The sequence below is a fragment of the Vanacampus margaritifer genome, chromosome 9, assembly GCF_051991255.1.
Source record: "Vanacampus margaritifer isolate UIUO_Vmar chromosome 9, RoL_Vmar_1.0, whole genome shotgun sequence".
In the NCBI taxonomy this organism is placed as follows: Eukaryota; Metazoa; Chordata; class Actinopteri; order Syngnathiformes; family Syngnathidae; genus Vanacampus; species Vanacampus margaritifer.
The window spans coordinates 3772725-3792069 of NC_135440.1; the positions used below are offsets into that span (position 1 = coordinate 3772725).

The 19345-nt window shown below is 37.7% G+C and overlaps 1 protein-coding gene across 1 annotated transcript in view; it reads right to left on the reverse strand.

Moving 5' to 3' along the window:
• Nucleotides 1–793: 793 nt before the first annotated feature.
• LOC144057579 (exostosin-1-like) overlaps nt 794–19345 on the reverse strand; it is a 30722-nt gene continuing 12170 nt past the window's right edge. The window contains exons 3-11 of the mRNA XM_077575318.1: nt 15870–15977; nt 15681–15800; nt 14080–14212; nt 11348–11466; nt 7884–7979; nt 7182–7271; nt 4322–4482; nt 4064–4235; nt 794–1608 (exon numbers count right to left, since the gene is read on the reverse strand). Coding sequence (XP_077431444.1) covers nt 1423–1608; nt 4064–4235; nt 4322–4482; nt 7182–7271; nt 7884–7979; nt 11348–11466; nt 14080–14212; nt 15681–15800; nt 15870–15977 — 1185 coding nt within the window. The 3' untranslated portion in view covers nt 794–1422. The remainder of the gene's footprint in view (nt 1609–4063; nt 4236–4321; nt 4483–7181; nt 7272–7883; nt 7980–11347; nt 11467–14079; nt 14213–15680; nt 15801–15869; nt 15978–19345) is intronic.

Genomic DNA, 19345 nt, shown 5'->3' on the forward strand with positions numbered 1-19345 from the left:
CATTAAAAAAATAAATGGGGTGGGGGGGTGCTACACGGACAGGGGACCGCAGCACTGCTCTATACTGCGGTCTGCCCCAACCGATGGCCGAGATGGCCGAGAATCGAATTCCTGACGTACCCTCGTCTCCAGCACCCCTGAATAGAGCTGAGAAGGGAGGTTGATGATCATGACCTCTCTGTAGTTGGAGCACACCCTCCGGTCCGCCTTCTTAAACAGGGGGACCACCACCATGGTCTGCCGTTACAAAGGCACTGTTCCTCATGTCCACGTGATGTTAAGGTGCGTCACCTAGGGTTTATGGGAGACCAGATAAAAAAAACAATAAAAAAAAAAACTTGAGCACATACTAATGCCTATCTAGGAGGTCACTGCATTATAGACTCCCAAACTTTGTGTTCAATAGCACAAAGCCAAGGTGAATCGTAAAAAGATATCCTTTTAAAGAGCGTTGTACAAAATATCACACACTGATTGTTATATTTTATTTTCATAGTTGAAATGAAAATAATTAATCCAATGTATATCAAAGACTTGGTCAGATATGTTAGAGTAGTACCTAGAATAGTCTGTTTAGAAACAATAAAATGGAGAGAGAGAAAAACAGTACCACCAGTGGGTGAACTTTTACATTGGCTTGTTATTCTGTTACTGTCCAAGTCATCATATATTCCAGTACCTATGTGAAATATATTCAAATATGGTTCAGTTTAGTAAATAGGGACTTCATTAGGAGTTAAACATACAAACACCAATTATGAGGAAAATAAAACAAGAGCAATTAGACACTCACTTTGGATCACATCTTTTTATTTAGACTTGCAAATAAAAAGTCTAATGTTGAGGCACTGAGCAGAATATGATCCTAAATGTGGTGAAGGGCTTGTCATTGCCTCACCCACCCTGTCACTGCTTGTCAAACAGTGTGAGCAGCACTGTAGTAATAATAATAAAAATAAACAAACACCAGAACTGTAAAAACACATTCAAAATAGTGTTATCCTCTTGATTCTTTACAATATAGAATCTAAAATATTGCAGATTGTTACAATATCAGCAAAATGTTCATGAATGTGTGCATAGTATACTGAGGGGAACAGTTTCAGGGGATTGGAGTGGTTTGTTACTATTTTTCGGGCAATTAAGAAAGCATTGACATCCAACTGCAGACTTTGGCAATTCCACGTCAATGTCAGGCAGTTTTAGGCCTTCTGTTCCTTAATTTGGAGATAGAGCTGCACACACTGCTACTGCCCAAAACACGAGAGAACAAATAAAAGATGCCATACAGAGGAGACGAGGTGTATCCACCATATTTCCTTTCTCCATTGATCCATTTATGCAACAAACGCATGCGCCCTCACTCGCTCTCAGTTATGTCCAGAGAGCGGGGCGGGGCGGTGGGGTCAGGGTTCCGGAGGGTTATAGCCTTTCGATGTCCCTGTACTTCTTCCTCAGTATGGATACCTGGTCTTTAAAGAGTACCGGGTCGAGTCTCATCTGAGAATAAACCAGTGGCATGGTTCCAAACCAGTTGGCAAACTTGTTCATGCAAGTCTGACGCTGAGCAAAATGGTCCGGGTCAGCCCAGCGAGAAGCCCGGGAGCTCTGGTAAGATTGACAAAGACAATCACATATTATTGGGGTCCTTCATACCACCTTGTTAAATATGGAAGATCGTATATATATATATATATATATATAGTATATATATATATATATATATAAATATATATATATATATTGTATATATATATATATTGTATATATATATATATATAGTATATATTGTATATATATATATATATATATAGTATATATTGTATATATATATATATATATATATAGTATATATTGTATATATATTGTATATATATATATATATATTGTATATATATTGTATATATATATATATATATTGTATATATATATATATATATTGTATATATATATATATATTGTATATATATATATATATTGTATATATATATATATATTGTATATATATATATATAGTATATATATATATATATATATATATATATATAGTATATATATATATATATATATATATATATATATATATATATATATATAAGTATGTGAACAAACCAATAAGCAAATGTACATCATAAGACATTTAACACTTTACATGACACGCTTTATCAAATCAAGTTAAACCAGCAAGATTAAGGCAACTAACACTGTACTTCCTGTTAGTACTCTTATTTTGAAATTTGGTGCACACTACTGAGCTGACGCTAACTTGAATAGAGCATCGGTGATGGAAGGAAGCGTTGCCATCATGCTTTGTTGTTGTTACTAGTAACACTTGTGATCAGTGACGTGCGATCAGGATAGGCAAGGTAGGCACTGCCTACCCCAGACTGAAATGAAAGTTGAAACCGTTTACCTTTTTCTATATATTTTTAATTATTTCTTTCATTTCAGAAAGCCTACACTACCTATAGGTTTAAAACTGACAACATTTGGTGATTTTCATACCTCAATTAAAAATGACTCATTACTCCGTCCGGCATGCAGGAAAAAATGCTGCAGAAATTATCCTCCTGAAGGCACAACGCTACTGTGCTTTTCCCAGCCCTGTCCGCATAGCGATGCGTGTTTCCCAGTAGAAAAGTCCTTTACGCAAATAGGCAGATGGCTACGCAGCCTTTTTACGCCGCTGTATTATTCCTATGCGAACGTATGGTCGCACAGTGTATTCGTGAATTCAAAACACACTTAATGCACAGCAAAGCAGTAACATGACGCCACTCTGGAGAATATAAAACTATTTTCACAAATAATTATTCGTACTTTTTACAAAAAATGGTGCAAAAGGAAAGATAGGCTTTGTGGATGTGCTTAGATTAACTGGCTGTTTCACTTTACATGGTGTTTGGCATTGCTATTGCTAGCTTGATTTTGTGAGGAATTTGGCTGTTTTACAGGGAGATATTCACTTCATTACATTCTTTCCGGGAGTCCGGGCGGGTTTGAAATTGTCCGTTTTTCGTTAGGAGGCAGAGTGCACTGCAACGTTTACTGTGGCTGGCAGACCGCACACTGGCTGTGACGGTGGCCCAGAACTTTTAGCGTAACTTTTGAGTGGCAAATGTTGAGCTGCCGCACCGGAGGCGATGGGTACGAAGCGAACCCCGCTTGAAGTAAAAAAATAAAAATAAAAAAATTAATAAAAAAGATTTTGGAGCAAAAAAAGACTTCAAAAGAGGGTAATGTTTTTTTTGTTTTATTTTCTACCCATACAGAGGAGGCATATGTCAAAATAGTTTGAATGTATGGCATCTTCTGTCTGAGTATGAAGTATCTTGAGGTCAGGCTGAGTGTTCTCTTTTTTTGGGGAAATGAAAATATGGTCACCCTAGGATACGTTGTGCACTCGCCTGCCGACACACCAATTTGTAATTGGTGTGTGCGTCTCAATTTGCGACTGCCTGCCTACCCAAACCTAGAGCTCACTGCACGTCACTGCGTTTTGCCGTTTTTATGTGTTATTTTTGTACATGAAAGGTTTAATAGTTATATTGTTTGTTGTTTCAATTCGTGGATTAAAGTTTTGCTACTTTTGATATAAAATTATTGTAACTCTGTGACACCCTTAGTAACAAAGGCAGGCAGTTGTGCAGTTGATTGACAATCAGACAGTCAACATAAGATTATGTGGATACTCTTTATTTACAGGATGATTTTGTGAGTCCGGGCCTGGCTCCAGCAATGGACGACTATCTTGTCCACTGTCACCGCTCACTTGACCATTGAAAGGCATGCATAGGACCACCCCCTCATTTGAATAACATTTTATCTTGACAGAGTGTCTGCAGCATGAAATAAGTATGAGCATGATTGATTAATTGTATTATTATATAATTAATTCTATGTATACATTTATTTTTTGTATTTATTTCGACATTTATTATTATATTTATTTTTTTAATGTCTGAATTTTGGCAGTTTTGGTCCTCCATAGTTAAACTATCAAGGGTGGAAATAATTTTCCACAAGAGGAAATGTTTGGTCCAAACTGTAGCGCGTCACTCACCTGAACCATCATGGTTTCCTTGTATTGTTTCTTGTGCGTGACCTTGATGGGGGGCAGCTTCGAGACAGAGGACACAAGGAAATTCATCAGAATATCCTCACAGTTTGACATCTGGTCAACCATGGTTTTCAGACTGGCCGGAAGGTATGTAGTGTACAGGTAATGGTAGTATCTGAGGACAATGGGACAATAAGAATGGGTTGAGTAGAATGGAACAGTGTCTAAAAGAGTGGGAGTGATGACAGCAGGACTAAGTACTTGTGATAGATGGCAGCTCCAGTTAGCACCATAGAGTAGTCGTTGGTCCATTTGGAGGTGTAGCCCCAACGCTCCTTGTTGCTATCCCAGAAGTGGCTGCGAGCTGGGTACCCAACGATGCGATCTGGGAAGCTTCGCCACACTGTGAAGGCAAACTCCACCTAGACGAGATGGAGGCATTAAGAAGACTCTTACATTTTGGGAACTGAGTCAATGACAAACTGCACAGGTTTGTTCTTTTTGCTGCCATCAGACACATTCGTATCTGCCTGCGTACACTGTATACGGTAGGACGCATAGTAGCCTTTTCTGTTTGTACATTATTCATTCCTATAGAGCAGTTCAGTACTGTTCTCACACTGAAAGGTAGGCGTTTGATCTAGGGTTGAAAGATTTTGAAAGGTAATCAGATTTCCCCCCCTCAATATCGTGATTGTGATTCAAAACGCAATACTTTTTTCCAAGCTCCTCTTTTCATGTACAGTCTTGGCCAAAAGTTTTGAGAATGACACAAATATTAATTTGCACAATAGCTACTGCCTCATTTTTGATGATGGCAATTCTGTACTCCAGAATGTTATGCAGTATGCACAGTGATCAGATGCATTGAAATTATTTGGTAAGTCCATATTTGCCATTTATCAGATCATCAAGAACTTCAAGGAGAGAGGTTTAATTGCTGTGAAGAAGGCTTCAAGGCGCCAAAGAAAGTCCAGAAAAGGCCAGGAACGTTTCCTAAAGTGGACTGAGTTGCAGGATCAGGCCACGACCAGTGTGGAGCTTGCTCAAGAATTGCAGCAGGCAGGTGTGAGTGCATCTGCACGCACAGTGAGGCAAAGACTTTTGGTGGATGGCCTGGTGTCAAGAAGGGCAGCAAATAAGCCACTTCTCTCCAAGAAAAGCATTAGGGACCGACTGATATTCTACAAAAGATGCAGGGATTGGTCTGCTGAGGACTGGGGTAAAGTCATTTTCTCTGATGAATCCCTTTTCTGATTGGATCTGGAAAAAAGCTTGTCTGAAGAAGAAAAGGCGAGCGCTACCATCCGTCCTGTGTCATGCCAACAGTAACGTATCCTGAGACCATTCATGTGTGGGGTTTCATCTCAGCTAAGGGACTGGGATTATTCACAATTTTGCCTAAAAACACAGTCATGAATAAAGAATGGTACCCAAACATCCTCCGAGAGCAACTTCTCCAAACCATCCATAAACCATTTGGTGACGAACAATTCCTTTTCCAGCATGATGGAGCACCTTGCCATAAGGCATAAATGATAATATGGTCAGAGAGAACAACATCAACATTTTGGGTCCATGGCCAAGAAACTCCCCAAACCTTAATTCCATTGAGAGTTTGTGGCAGCCGTGGTTTAGGGTGTAGAGACGGTCGTTCAGTAACCAGAAGGTCGGCTGTTCGATCCCCGCTCTCCCCAAGTCATGTGACGTTGTGTCCTTGGGCAAGGCACTTCACACACATTGTCTCCAGTGCTATTCATACTGGCGTATGGAAGGTGCGAATGTTTGGTGGTGGTCGGAGAAGCCGTAGGCGCACACTGGCAGCCACGCTTCCGTCAGCCTGCCCCAGGGCAGCTGTGGCTACTTAAGTAGCTTACCGCCACCACAGTGTGAATGTTTGAGTGCATGAATAATGTATCCATTCCTCTGTAAAGCGTATTTGAGTGTCTAGAAAAGCGCTATATAAATCCAATGATTTATTATTATTATTATTATATATTATTATAACTTGCGGTCAATCCTCAAGAGGCGGGTGGACAAACAAAAAACAAAAAATTCTGACAAAATCCAAGCATTGATTATACAAGAATGGGCTGCCATCAGTCAGGATGTGGCCCAGAAGTTAATTGACAGCATACCAAAGCAAATTGCAGAGGTCTTGAAAAAAAGGGTTGACACTGCAAATATTGACACTGCATAAATTTCATTTAATTATCAATATATATAATCATTATTGTAATTATATTTCAGTATATCATAGTAAAATCTAACAAAAATATCTAAAAACACAGAGGCAGTGTCTTATGCGGCTTATTTTAAAAATCAAGGCGAGTGAACCATGAATTAAGTTTATCTCCTTCAATAGACTTGTTAACGTCCAAACACTTTGACTTGCAGTCTTTTAAGCACTCACTATGACAAAGTTAGGAAATTCTACCAAACAAGTGGCATGAACATACTGTAAATCATAAATCAGATTACAACAGCGCAAACAAATCTGTCTTTCTAACTTCAACTTTTCACATTTAATTAAACAATTACACGTTGACTGCACACTAACCCTAACCCTGTATAAATAAATAAAATATAAATACTAGGGGTGCCAAATTAGTGCGTTAATTTTGAGTTAATTTAAAGTTCCTTTCGTGCCACTATTTTTTTTTTTTTACGCACAGCGAATGACAAACAGCATGTTAAAGAGGACTGTAAAATTGTTAACAACAATTCTAATTGAACAAGTAAAATTTTGGGGGTTGATTAACAACTCATACAGCAAAAGCTGCTGTCAGCCACAGCAACCAGACACTCGCATGCAAACTCACCAACATCCCATGCCAGCCCCACAATTGCATGTACACAGACATACTACAATGTTATGGTTGCAATTTCTTTTTATGTTCAAATAAGTTTTCAAAAGTGTTTTAATAAGTTTGAATGTGTTTAACGTGTGTAGAAGATAAGAAAAATCTCTGTTTATATCGCAGATTTTCAGTTATTCGGCGTGGGTCTGAATGTATCCACCATAATTAAATAAGAGCGCACTACCTTCAAATCTTTAACAAGCACACTCCTTTAACACTGTAGAAAAAAACAAAAACATTTTCTGTAGTTGTGGCCTAACCTCTGTGGTGGAGAGCACAGTATCCTCATCGAGACTGAGCACAGCATCAGTGGGGATGGTGTCACATGGAACAAAGCGGCTGCTAATAACCTGGTGAAATGTGTGAGACAAAAAACAAACAAAACAAAAAAAAAACTTTAGGTCTTAATGGGTTAATGCAGCTTAATTTCACCGAGTCAGCCAACTAAACAAGATGACATTTACTTCCCAGGAGAGCCCTACACAAATAAGTCCATAATGTGTCATTTGTGCCAGTGGCAACATTGACCTGAATATCAAACAGCAAAATTCTGTTAAAGGAATATTAAATAAAATAAAAAACAAAAAAACTTGGACACAGTGTAAACATGAATCATGACAACTTTGTACTTGTTTTGTGTAAGCCCATTAAAACGGGATGACAAAGTAGCATAAATCAGTGGTTCTCAATCCTGGTCCTTGGGGACCCTTATCCAGCCTGTTTTCCATGTCTCCCTCAGCCAACAAAGGCGAGGATCGTTCCCAAGCTTCATGCAGAGATTGCTGATTGTTTGAATCACCTGCGTTGGCTGAGGGAGACATGAAAAACAGGCTGGATAAGGGTTCCCGTGATATAAATGACACTTTTCATGGGCACAATACAAAGGAACCTCAGCCTCTGTACACACAATGTAAATACTGCAGTCATAACTAAGTAGAGTGGGATTAGGATGTGGGTTTTACCTTGCTTTCCCCCTCTATAACAATGACAGGAACTGAGGTGACAGGCCAGCGGTACTTAGCGGGAAGAGATTTGTCACAGTTCCACACAACTATCACCTGCACAAAGGAAAGACTGGTTAATTCAAATAATGCTTTATAAAGTACAGTCTGGAAAATCCTTGTCTAGTGTAGCAATTAATTATGCAGAGATGAAAAACAAAAATTATGAAGCCAGTGATTCCCACACAAATTCAGGTACTGTAATTTCTCAAGCATAAGACATGTTTTGAAAATAAATAAAATATCCTAGGGTCACCACCAGGGTTAAAGGGAAATAAAAAAAATTTTGGGCCCAATCCCAATACCGCCCCTTACCCCCTTCCTCTCATTCCTCCCCCTTATGAATGCACGTTCACGTGGATTTTCCCAATTCCGTACAATGTAGGGAGAGGGTTAGAGACGAGGACTGCAGGTCCCTTTTCATGAAGATAGATCCCGACCTCCCTAGGTCCCCAAGAAATAAAACGCAGGAGACGCGTACACAATGTCATAGTAATGGTAGTGATTTTATCGAATGTTATATACTTTGGCAGAAATTGGCACAATTGTGTGTTTTGGTAAACGCTCGCTATAGTCGCGTCCGTTACGTCACAACCAAGGCTATTATAGTTTTGGAATTTTCATTTTTGTTTAGTTTTTATTTCGTTTTGAGTTTAGTTTTTAAATTTAGTTAGTTTTAGTTTTCAGGGTGGTTCTGTTAGTTTTTTATAAAAAAAAAATGCTTAGTTTGAGTTAGTTTCAGTATTAGTTTTCGTTTTTGTTAAAAAAAAATCTAAATGACTTGTGCGCAATATTTAATAAACACTATTGTAAAATGGAAAAGTAACACCAAGGCTGAGTTGGCAAATTTGTCTCCTACAAGCGACGTTAACTGAAGGTGCTTTTCTATTGGCTGCTGCTAGTGTAGCTGTGTGACACACTTTACTCTCACTTAATAGGACATTGCACCTCCTTTTGCCATGAGAACTTCATCCAAACACTTTCTTTAGTGATTTATCAGTCTTTCACATTTACTCTTCCTTGCAAAATGAAGCCAATTGAAAGAGGTTGGATGGACGTCTAGCATAAACTGCCTGCTTCAGGTCCGGCACAGTATAATATATATATATGAAAATGTCTCCCCCCCCCATTTTGACTGCTGTAGTAAACATTTGTGATTTCTGTAGTATTTGGCAGTGGTGCGCCAGTACTTAGTGCAGATTAAAATGTGATGATGTAAATGGGTGAATGTGAGGCAAAGCGCTTTGGGCACAATATGGTGTACTTAAAGGCGCTATATAAAAAAGTAGTCAATTTACCATTTACCATATGTGTTATGTAATATTAAAATACATTTCATTGACAAAGATTGAGAAAAATCAATGAAAACACTTCATATAGGCCTGGAAATAATAATAAAGCTTTTATTGTTAAATGTCGCCGTAGAATATTGTTGTAAAATGCTTTGCGGAAGATGTATTGAACAAATTAAAATATAAACAAGAGCTGTTCAAAAACGCAGTCAATAATTATTCTGTGAAGCGAGTCCAGATTTACAAGATTTTTGTTTCTTTCTGTAAAATATCAAAAGAACGTCAAAATATCATCATAAAATCGAGATACGGTGGTACCTCGGAGTGTTCAAAGTCCGAATTGTTCAACCTCCGAAACATTTTTTTCCTATAGGAAATAATGTAAATGCAATTAATCAGTTCCCAAGCTCCAAAAACAGAAAATTCCTATTTTAATTTCTATTTGTTTTTTACATTTACAGTAGAGTATTTAAACAATAAAAATTCCTTACCTTACCTGTTGTGGTGTGATGGCATTAGTGGAAAATGAACGTTATGTTAATGCTAGCTTTAGTTCAGTGCTTTTGTGCAGTTTGTGTATTTTACATTGGGCATATTGTTAGACTACTAAGCGGTCCTTGCGTGCGTTGTTTAACGTCAGGCACGTTGTTAAACAGCTAAGTGGGGTCCTCGTGCCAGTATTTACAGAAGTAGTCATGGTAGTTACAACTGTGCGATAATCTCCTTCCTAATTCCACTGTATTTCGTAGCACTGTATGTTTTCTTTGCTGCCACTGGCACTGTTGTATTTCTTTTGGCTCATGGCGAAGAAAATTTGTGGAATAATCAAAATGCACCCACGAGTATGGAGCACCTGCGGGAGTATTCACGATCTGACGGGAAATGAGCAGTGCATCGTCTTAACTACCGCAACGTGAGCATTCGGCATTGTTCGGCTTCACTCGGCTACCATTTTCAAGGTATGTTTGTCTTAGCTTGCTTTGCTTGTGTGTTCAACCTCAAAAAATAAGTTCAAACTCAGAGGCATTTTTTACTCCGATTTTTTGGTTGAAATCCGAATTGTACGAGTTCCAGGACGTTCAAACTCCGAGGTTCCATTGTATTTTATTTTGGCCCATATTGTCACTACCCATTTCTCTTCCTCTCAGCATGACTGACCTGTATGGGTTCACCTGGGTAAGACGTATTAAGTGAAGTTGTTTTGTCTCTGTTTTTGTCAGTGATGTACAATTTCTTCGCTAAACCCCTCTCATTTCATTGGTCCATTTCAGTGGTTAGTTTAGCTACCAATTTGTCCTACCTGATCCTATTTGACTGTTTGTTTTAAGCAATGCAGCTCAGGGTTCACTTACTTTTGCACCTACATGAATTTACCAAAAACTCTTTTTAGTGAAGTTTTGACTACAAAATTGATTAAAAAAAGAACATTGCATCGAATTGATAAACCTACATGTGTTATTTCATTTAAAATGTAATGGTTCAGACTCAAAACAACAAAACCAGGTTAAAACAATTGGAAAGTCCAAATTGCTCAAGATGTTCACAAACTTTTGAACAGCACTGTATCTGTGTGTGTGTGTGTGTGTGTGTGTGTGTGTGTGTGTGTGTGTGTGTGTGTGTGTGTGTGCATGTACGTACAACACGCTATTAGATTAATTAAATATGTTGCAAATTAACACGTACGAAAAATGTGCGCAATTTAAGTCCCACAACCAAGCCATTTGGATTTTCTACATAGGACACCCAAAGGGCAGCCTAGTGGCCTCATTTTTTATTTTACTTACATTTATGTATTTATATCTCTATTTTTTGTCGTTAAAATATTTCAGTTATATTTAATGTACTGTATTTAATTACTGAATTATGTTTTTATACCTGTTTTTATTTTCACTTTCATTTACTAATTTAATATTTATTTTGGCATTGTTGGTCCTCCATATGCATGCAGTCATTGCCTAGATAATTATTTGCAAAGATTAGCATGTAATGTAATACATAAACATCACTTTCTCACCAGGAACATCACCATATAACAGTAGATAAAATAAATGCTTGACAGAAACATGCTAATAGACTAATTCTAATTTATGTTATCAAGACACAATGATTAATTAATTAATTGGTTTGCCTTACCTGTGCACAGTACTGTGATTTGGCTACAGCTGCCAGCAGCTTCATGACTGGCTGGGACTGTGAGACCAGTGGTGTCACTACGTGAATGACAGCTGTAAACTTGGGGTATGCCATGATACCTGGAAAAGAGCAAAGATGTGGCCAAGGGGAGAAAATAAGCGATCAAATTCCAAGTACAGCATAATGATAAGTGTGTGGATATCTTTTAGTGTAAATTGGTCTCATCGGGACGACGATCGAAAAAGAAAACGGCTCAAAAGGGGATGTGTAATTCTCTCTGTCGTCTCTAGGGGCACCACATCTGTTTAATTAATTTGAAGAGGCAAACAAATGGCAAACTGCAGTAATCAATCGCTAAAATGGAGCTACGCTTAGAATTTTGTGATGGATGAGATGAAGAATAAATAATTAATTTAAACACACACACAAAATTCAGACTGGACCTTATAACATTATTACTATTCCTACTAACATACAGATTCAATGCAGTATCTAAACTATAACTATTTCAGCAAAGAAAATGAAAATACCTAAAGAAAAACATGCAGCATCAACTAGATTAAGAGATGAGAAGTGTAAAGTGTAATTAATAAATGAGGACCATATGTGGTTTTACAGGGTGGGCCACCTGCCAACCATACCAAATCCCTTGCCAACCCACATGCCCCCCCTGTTGCAAATAACTACATCAATACTAAATTCAAAATGTTATTATAAATGTTCCTTATAATTTCTCCATAGTGTGTATAAAAAGTGTGTTTAGAATGTATTCCCTTTTTCCAAGAAAAAATGGCTCGGTTCAATGTGCCACAAATAGCAACACTCCAAAAGTTACGTGCCTGATCCCGCTGCAATGTTTACTGAGCCATGGCGCCAGGATAGCAGCGGCAAGCTAAGCATTTTCTCAATTAGTGTTTATAGTAGTGAATTCACATCTCACTTTGATGAAAAGGACATTGTGACATAGCAAGCTGGACAACTTGGATATTACATTTTCCGTATATCAAGCGGCGCGACTCAGGACTATCGCAAAGGCTGAAGAGGAGAAGTTGTGCTGTTTTACAATGGTGAGTTGAGCTCTTACTTACTCTTACTCTTACAGAGTTTGCCTGGCTGGTTGGCGGCTGCTGGGCGGGCAGCGGCAATGAGGGACCCGGCGGCAGGCCAGGGTCATGCTCGTCCACATGCTACACATGCTAGGCCCTGGCAGAGTAGCTGCTGTCGACTGTCGACTTCCAACATCAACACTGCCACCTCAAAATTATATTTAATTGCCTATTAAGGACGCTAAGAAAGTTAATTAGTCTGTCATTGTATGATACGAGTCATACGACACAAGTCTGCCACGTTAGCAACGAGCCACTAACGGGAGCGTAAACACATGACAGCGTTTGGCGAGCCAAACTGCAAATACTGTCAGACATTTTAAATTCAGACAGAAAAAGGTCCAACAATATATTAATCTTGATATTGATATATTAATATTGATTTATTAATCGTGATTTCATTCAATATAAACATTATGGGTGTTAGAAAAAAATCGACAGCGTGCAATTCTAGAATCGATTCGATATGCGGCCGAATCGATTTTTAAACATACATTTTTTTAATGGGAATATTCAACAAAACGTCTTAGTTAGGGTTAGGATTCACACATTAAGCTTGGAAGAATGTTATATTAATGGAACATTAAGCCTAAATATTTTATTTCAGTGCTGTTCAAACATGAAACAGACTGCAACCTGCAGTGGCTCAGTTATACTGTAAGCCTGAATTTTCAGATAAATAAATACATTTTCATACAAATCTTACAGTGTACATGTACAAGTTTACTGATTAGTATTTTCTGAATTTGAGTTGAAAAATAAAATAAAAATCGCAATGATAAATTTATAGATTCGCATCAGGATTAATCGGTATCGAATCGAATCGTGACCTATGAATCGAAAGGTACTAGGCAATTCACACCCAGGATAAACATGATTATTATTTTTCCCATAATCGTCCAGCCCTAGTTTGCAGCGTAGGCAAATGTGGATTCAGGTGCGATACTTGACTCATTGAGACATTTTCATCATTAAAAAGTTAATATTTTGTATAGAATTAATTCAATAACTTCATAATTTTTATGTATAATTAATAGGTTAAAAAACATATTTTTCCACTTGCTGTCGACCTAAGATGACATCACCTGTGTTGGGGAAATAGGTAACGACCAATCACGGCTCACCTGTTTTCTGGGTTTGGTCAGCAAACAGAGCTATGATTGTTTTTTACTAGGGGTGTGAATTGCCTAGAATCGAATCGATCCGAGAATTGCGCGCTGTAATATAGCGAAATATTGCCGAATCGATTTTTTCTAACACGCCTAGTTTTTACCTGTGTCCTCAGCACAGGTGACGTCATCTTTAGTCAACGCAAGTTGCAAAAATATTTTTTAAAGGTATTAATTGTTCATGAAAAATAATGAAGTTATCACATAATTATAGACAAAATAGTACAGTATATTCTTACTGATGATAATGACTCAATGAGTTAAGCATCCCTTTTATTCCAAGGTTAGCAATATGCCCAATTAACAAAGCACACATGTAATATAGGGCTGGCCTAATTGTTGAAGTTAAATTATTAAAGAGTACAGTACATAACTTGGATTCTCACATTCAATAGGTGCCACAACCTAGCTGTTCAAGTATACTGATTTGTACGTAGTGCATCAACAATCTACTCACCAAGCTTAGCGTAGTAAAAAGGGAAGTCTCCTAGGTATGTAGAGTATTGTGGCAAGGCGAAAAGAGCACCAGGGAGACTGTTCCACATGAGGTTACTCCTTGAGTTGTGCTGTACCACCCGGTCCTGGATGATCTGCATAAACAAATGACAGAGACAGGCTATGAACACATTGCTTGGGTATCAACATGCCGTTTGCTGTTTTAGTCAGATGGATTGTATTTAAGATTTTATTATGAGGCAATTATGGCTTCTCAGCGAGAAGAAATCATAGCCTTTGTCTACATCACTTGAATGAAACCATTCTACAGAATAGAAATAACTAATGTGTGCTGTCACACCTCTATGCAACTTAAGATGAATGCACAATCACTTTTTTTTTTTAAGTTATTTCATTGTTTCCTCTTAGTGCTCTTATTTCAGGATGTCATGCAACATTTTCTATTAATAGCCAACCCTTTAAATAAGCTTACTGATTCAAATGCAGCACTCCCAAAATGTGTATTTCTGTTCATCCTATTGTCTACAATTATTAAGGTTCAAAGTTACATAAATGATATCTCTTAAAAAAATACTTTACTTAATGTGACAACCTTGCTTTATAACACTCTCACCGCCGTCAGATATACAAGCAAAAGCAATTTGAGTACATCGTTATATACTTCAAGTACAACTGAACTCACTGTTTATATTGTTACAGTAAATACTTCAATAAAGTACAACTAAACTCAGCTTTGCTCCATTCGCTGCCTTTTTAAATCTATACGCTAGCACTAGCATGCATATTAGCGTATGTTTTAGCATAATAGCATGCTACCATATGCTTTGACCTAGCGTATGTTTAACCGTATCTGCGCCCAATAGTGTGGTGCGCCTTATGTGTGTGTTTAAGTCAGAAATAGCACCCGTAACTGAGACTGCGTTGTGAAAATACGGTAATTATAAATATGTAGCCAATGGCTCAGCCTTAAGTTTCCTTTTAAAGATGGGTAGAGATTGGGTGGTTTTAGGGTGTGTATGAAGCTGGTTCCAAATCTGTGGGCCACAACATGCAACACTTAAGCTGGTTGTCTTGAGTCTTCGTTTTTTCCCCAGTAATGACGCCTTTGTACCTGATGTTATGTCCATGTTGGAGCATGTTGGAATAAGCCCGCCGAGGTTAGGGTTCAAATTATTAACTATTTGATACATTAAACATGCGTTATGGTACATACTGAGCTCAGGGAGTCCTAATAGTCCACGATGATGTAAAAGTGGGCTAGAGGGGGCATTGTATTGCATTGGAAAAAATACGTACCACTTTTTTTGCAGAGCTTGGAGGGTTTTTTTTTTGTGTAAATTCGGGAAAAGTGTACCAAATTGCATTGCAGTAATGCAGATGTGGTTTCAAATAGAGTTTTGTATTCTGCATGGACTTGTTACGATGTCTGTTTTGTCTAAATTTTATTTTGTCTTTTCACTTGCACTGTCCTCCAGAAGTTTTTTCTTTTGATATGATTTTCTAAAGGGAGTGGAATCTTGTACAAGTCCTCTCATCTTCATTCCCTCCATGCACTTCTTTTAGAGTCTGCTACATTAATAAACAAACAGTAAACAAACATACCTCCAATGTGGTCAAAACTATTTTCTCCACAGAGTTGAAGTAGGCCTCCCACAAGAATTGGGTGTGCTGTCTAAGGGAGAGAATCTTATCTTGGTGAATGGAGCGAACTGTTGAGGGAACCTATGATACAAGCAAAAAGACATTGGCTTAATAACAATGAGAAACATCATTGAGTATGTAAATATTTACCTGAAGAAGTAGCCTTTCATCACCAATCACAGCAGCAGTGTTCCAGTCAATGATCTCAGAAAAAGGCAGCTCCCAGCCATTACTTAGCATCACTGGGACACAGGCTGCCTGTAATGGATGTACCCAAGGTCAAATGTTCAAGAGAAAAAAATTAAAAAAACAAAACACGTTGCTCTATATTTGTAAAAGAGACATTAAATGTTTAAACCAGGGGTCACCAAACTTTTTCATAGTGAGAGCTACTTTTTGGGTATTGATTAATGTGAAGGGCTACCAGTTTGACACACACTTATGAAATAAGTTTGCTCAAATTACAACCTGATGTGTATTGTGATGTGTATTGCGTACAAGTATGAAGGCAAAAGGCCTTGTTATACTTCTGCGTCAGGCTACAGCGGACACGTTACGACGGAGCCACGCTCATACGTTTGCCTTCATACTTGTGCGCAATACACATCAGGTTCTGCAGCAGTTCCACTCAAAGTCGGGGTGTCGCTACGGCTGCTATTGGCTAGGACGCCACAGAGTGGAGATTCCTCTGCATTTTATAACCAATTCAAAAAGTCATCAAGTTGGCTCATCACCATGGCAATTATTTAGTGCCAATTTACAACGGTGTCGGATGTAAACTCGCCAAAACACAACAGCCCAGTGCTTAGCGAACACAATACCCCCCCTTAAACTTGGGTTTTGTTTTTATTGCCAGGCAAAAAAGATGGCATAAGACACAGAATACACCTGATGAAACCACAATGGAAGTGCCAACAACACCACAAGAAGACGAAGAAGTGGAGTGCAAAAAACATCGATATTGCGATGATATCTGAATTTGATCAGTCCGCCACTAACTAAAATGTGCACCGCCATCCACGAATTGAACATTATCGAGAAGTAATTACAATTAATTAACTACAAATATATTGAGTTCGCTTATTTTGCTGCATATAAAAAATATAATTTGTTCAATAGATGATAAAAATATAATTTCTTTAGGTACATATTAAATATTGCAATGATATTGATATGACTATTCAGCAACTTGGCATATTGCATGATTTTCTAATATCGCGCAGAACTTGTTCCTGAAGTTTCATTAAAATGTCTGTAGGAAGAGTCTGAACCCTGACGTTTGAGCTTGACAGTAGGGAAATGAAGAGCTCCTGAAGAATGACAACATTAACATTGGACTCTCATAATTTGAAGTTTAAATAGCTGTTATAGCCTGTTTTTCAGCATACCGTATAAAGAATTTTTTTAATATATATTTTTTTTACCTGTAAGTTTACACCTTTACTGAACTTATTTAAATGTGTCTTTCAAACAGGATCATTGAAAATTGGAAAAGTAAAAAGTAAAAACAACCTGTAAACAAAAACCACAATAAAATAGTATTGCAGTTACAGTGCCAATGACATGACACATTTATGGTTTCAAGATTAAAGTGCCGAAGTGCACACACTGCACATTTGTCCATCATTGACCATGAAGACCCACAGCTTCAGAGTACTGTACTCACAATGATGTATTGAGAGTGTAAGACCTAAGAGGTTCCCCAGATAAAAATATATTACACATTGTGTTTCTAATTTACACTTTATGATGCATTATCAATCAACAAACAGCAAATTATACATTGGGTTTTTAAATCAAACTAATCGTCCTCAGTAACAGTGCATCTTTGCAGTTTTTATTTAGAGTTTTACACACAGCAGGCATGGTAGGATGCTGTTGTGGAGCCATCCGTCGCCGTGCCATCCATCTCAGCTGTACTTTCTGTCCCTTCACATATTGTTTTCCTTTCTGGCATTGTGTCCCGTCTCTCTATGTTTGATGACCTGGATCTAGAAACGATGCCCAATCTGGATTTGTTTACCTGATAAATTGTAACAGACAAAACTCACGATTATTAACTGTAAAAACTTGAAACAATCGTATCCATCAATCTTTATGTAGTTATGGAAAAACAATATGACCATCCATGTTTCTACAGTTTCTTGTTCATTTTAAAGGTTTAGTACAACTAAGGGTAATCACTTCATAACTGAGGGAGTATAGTCAGAAGCCCTTTGCAATAATCAAGTCTACTGGAGAAAAAAGCATGAATAAGGTCCTTCTGGTATGCTTGGAGCATGCAACCCTTCTGTCTGGCTATGTCTTTTAGGTGGTAAAAGGCTGCTTTAATGATTGGTTTGATATGGCATTTGTATGCACAAGTATAAACCAAATTAGCTCATAAATTAAATTTTCCATCATTTTCCTAACTAATTGCCAATATCCCTTACATTCTTACATCAGTAACTATGGCATTAACAGTTAACAGTGCTTTTGGGCATTACATGTTTTTCTTTTCTGTTTGTTAGTTACACGATATGCCTTTGGTGGCACAAGGCACTAAAATGTACAAGTGTCGATAACAAATTCAAAACAAGAACAAATATTAAGCAAAGGTGTGTTACAATTATAGGTGTAAATTTGTGGAATCATTTTGGAAAAAAATGTATGTGTAAGCCTTTGTGCTGATTAATATATCTGTAAAAATGTTAGCTTAACTAAATGCACAATGCTGTTGGCATATCGATGCATGTATAAGTGCAGTTGTTTATGTGTAAGTTAAAGGTTTTTTTTGTTTTTTGTAAGGGGGTAGGACTCGATGAGTTTTTTTTTTTTTTTACTTCTTCCTACTCCCTTTTGAACATGTAAACTGTCCTTAATTTATGACCATGTATGTGAAAATTTGCTTTTCTACTGAACCTTCAGTATTTCTGTTGCTGATTTATATGTTCAATAAACAAACAAACAAAATAAAGAAAAGGGGTGGTGTTTTTTTCTTCTTCATCATTACTATGCACTACAATGCCAATGTAGTGTATGTACTAATATACAATTTAACAATTTTACAGCTTGTCTTGAAAGCCTATGTGTGATAGTGGCACGGTTAAAAGATGCAGACATTTTATATTACTTATCGTAATGAAAATGTTGGAAGTTGTCTTCGATTCGAAAGTTAGCTTCTTTTTTTTCCCCATTTGATGCCGTCATCCAACATCCACATGGGCGCTAAAACTTGTCTTCCTCCCTTCTTCCGCTAAGCAGGAAAGCAGTTAGGAGCTGCTTCACCCAGTAACATAAGGTTTTACCAGACATTTGCTTAATTTCTGCTGAGTAAATAAAAGTAAGCAAAGATGCAGATAACAATTCAAGCAGGAAAGGACCGAGTACTAGTAAACTACAAAAATGGCAGAAACGTCCATGATGCAACGCGGCGTGACAACACGCTGTCTAAGTTCTGCCTGATTGGATATTAAACAGCCAATGGGGATTTGCCCTGCTGCCCGACAATTGTGGCACAATTGTTACGGCTCAACTCTGGTATCATAAGCGTGAATTTTTGCACGTACGAAACACATTTTGCACGTGCGAAACACATTTTGCACGTACAGAACACATTTTGCACGTATTAAACACATTTTTTGTAC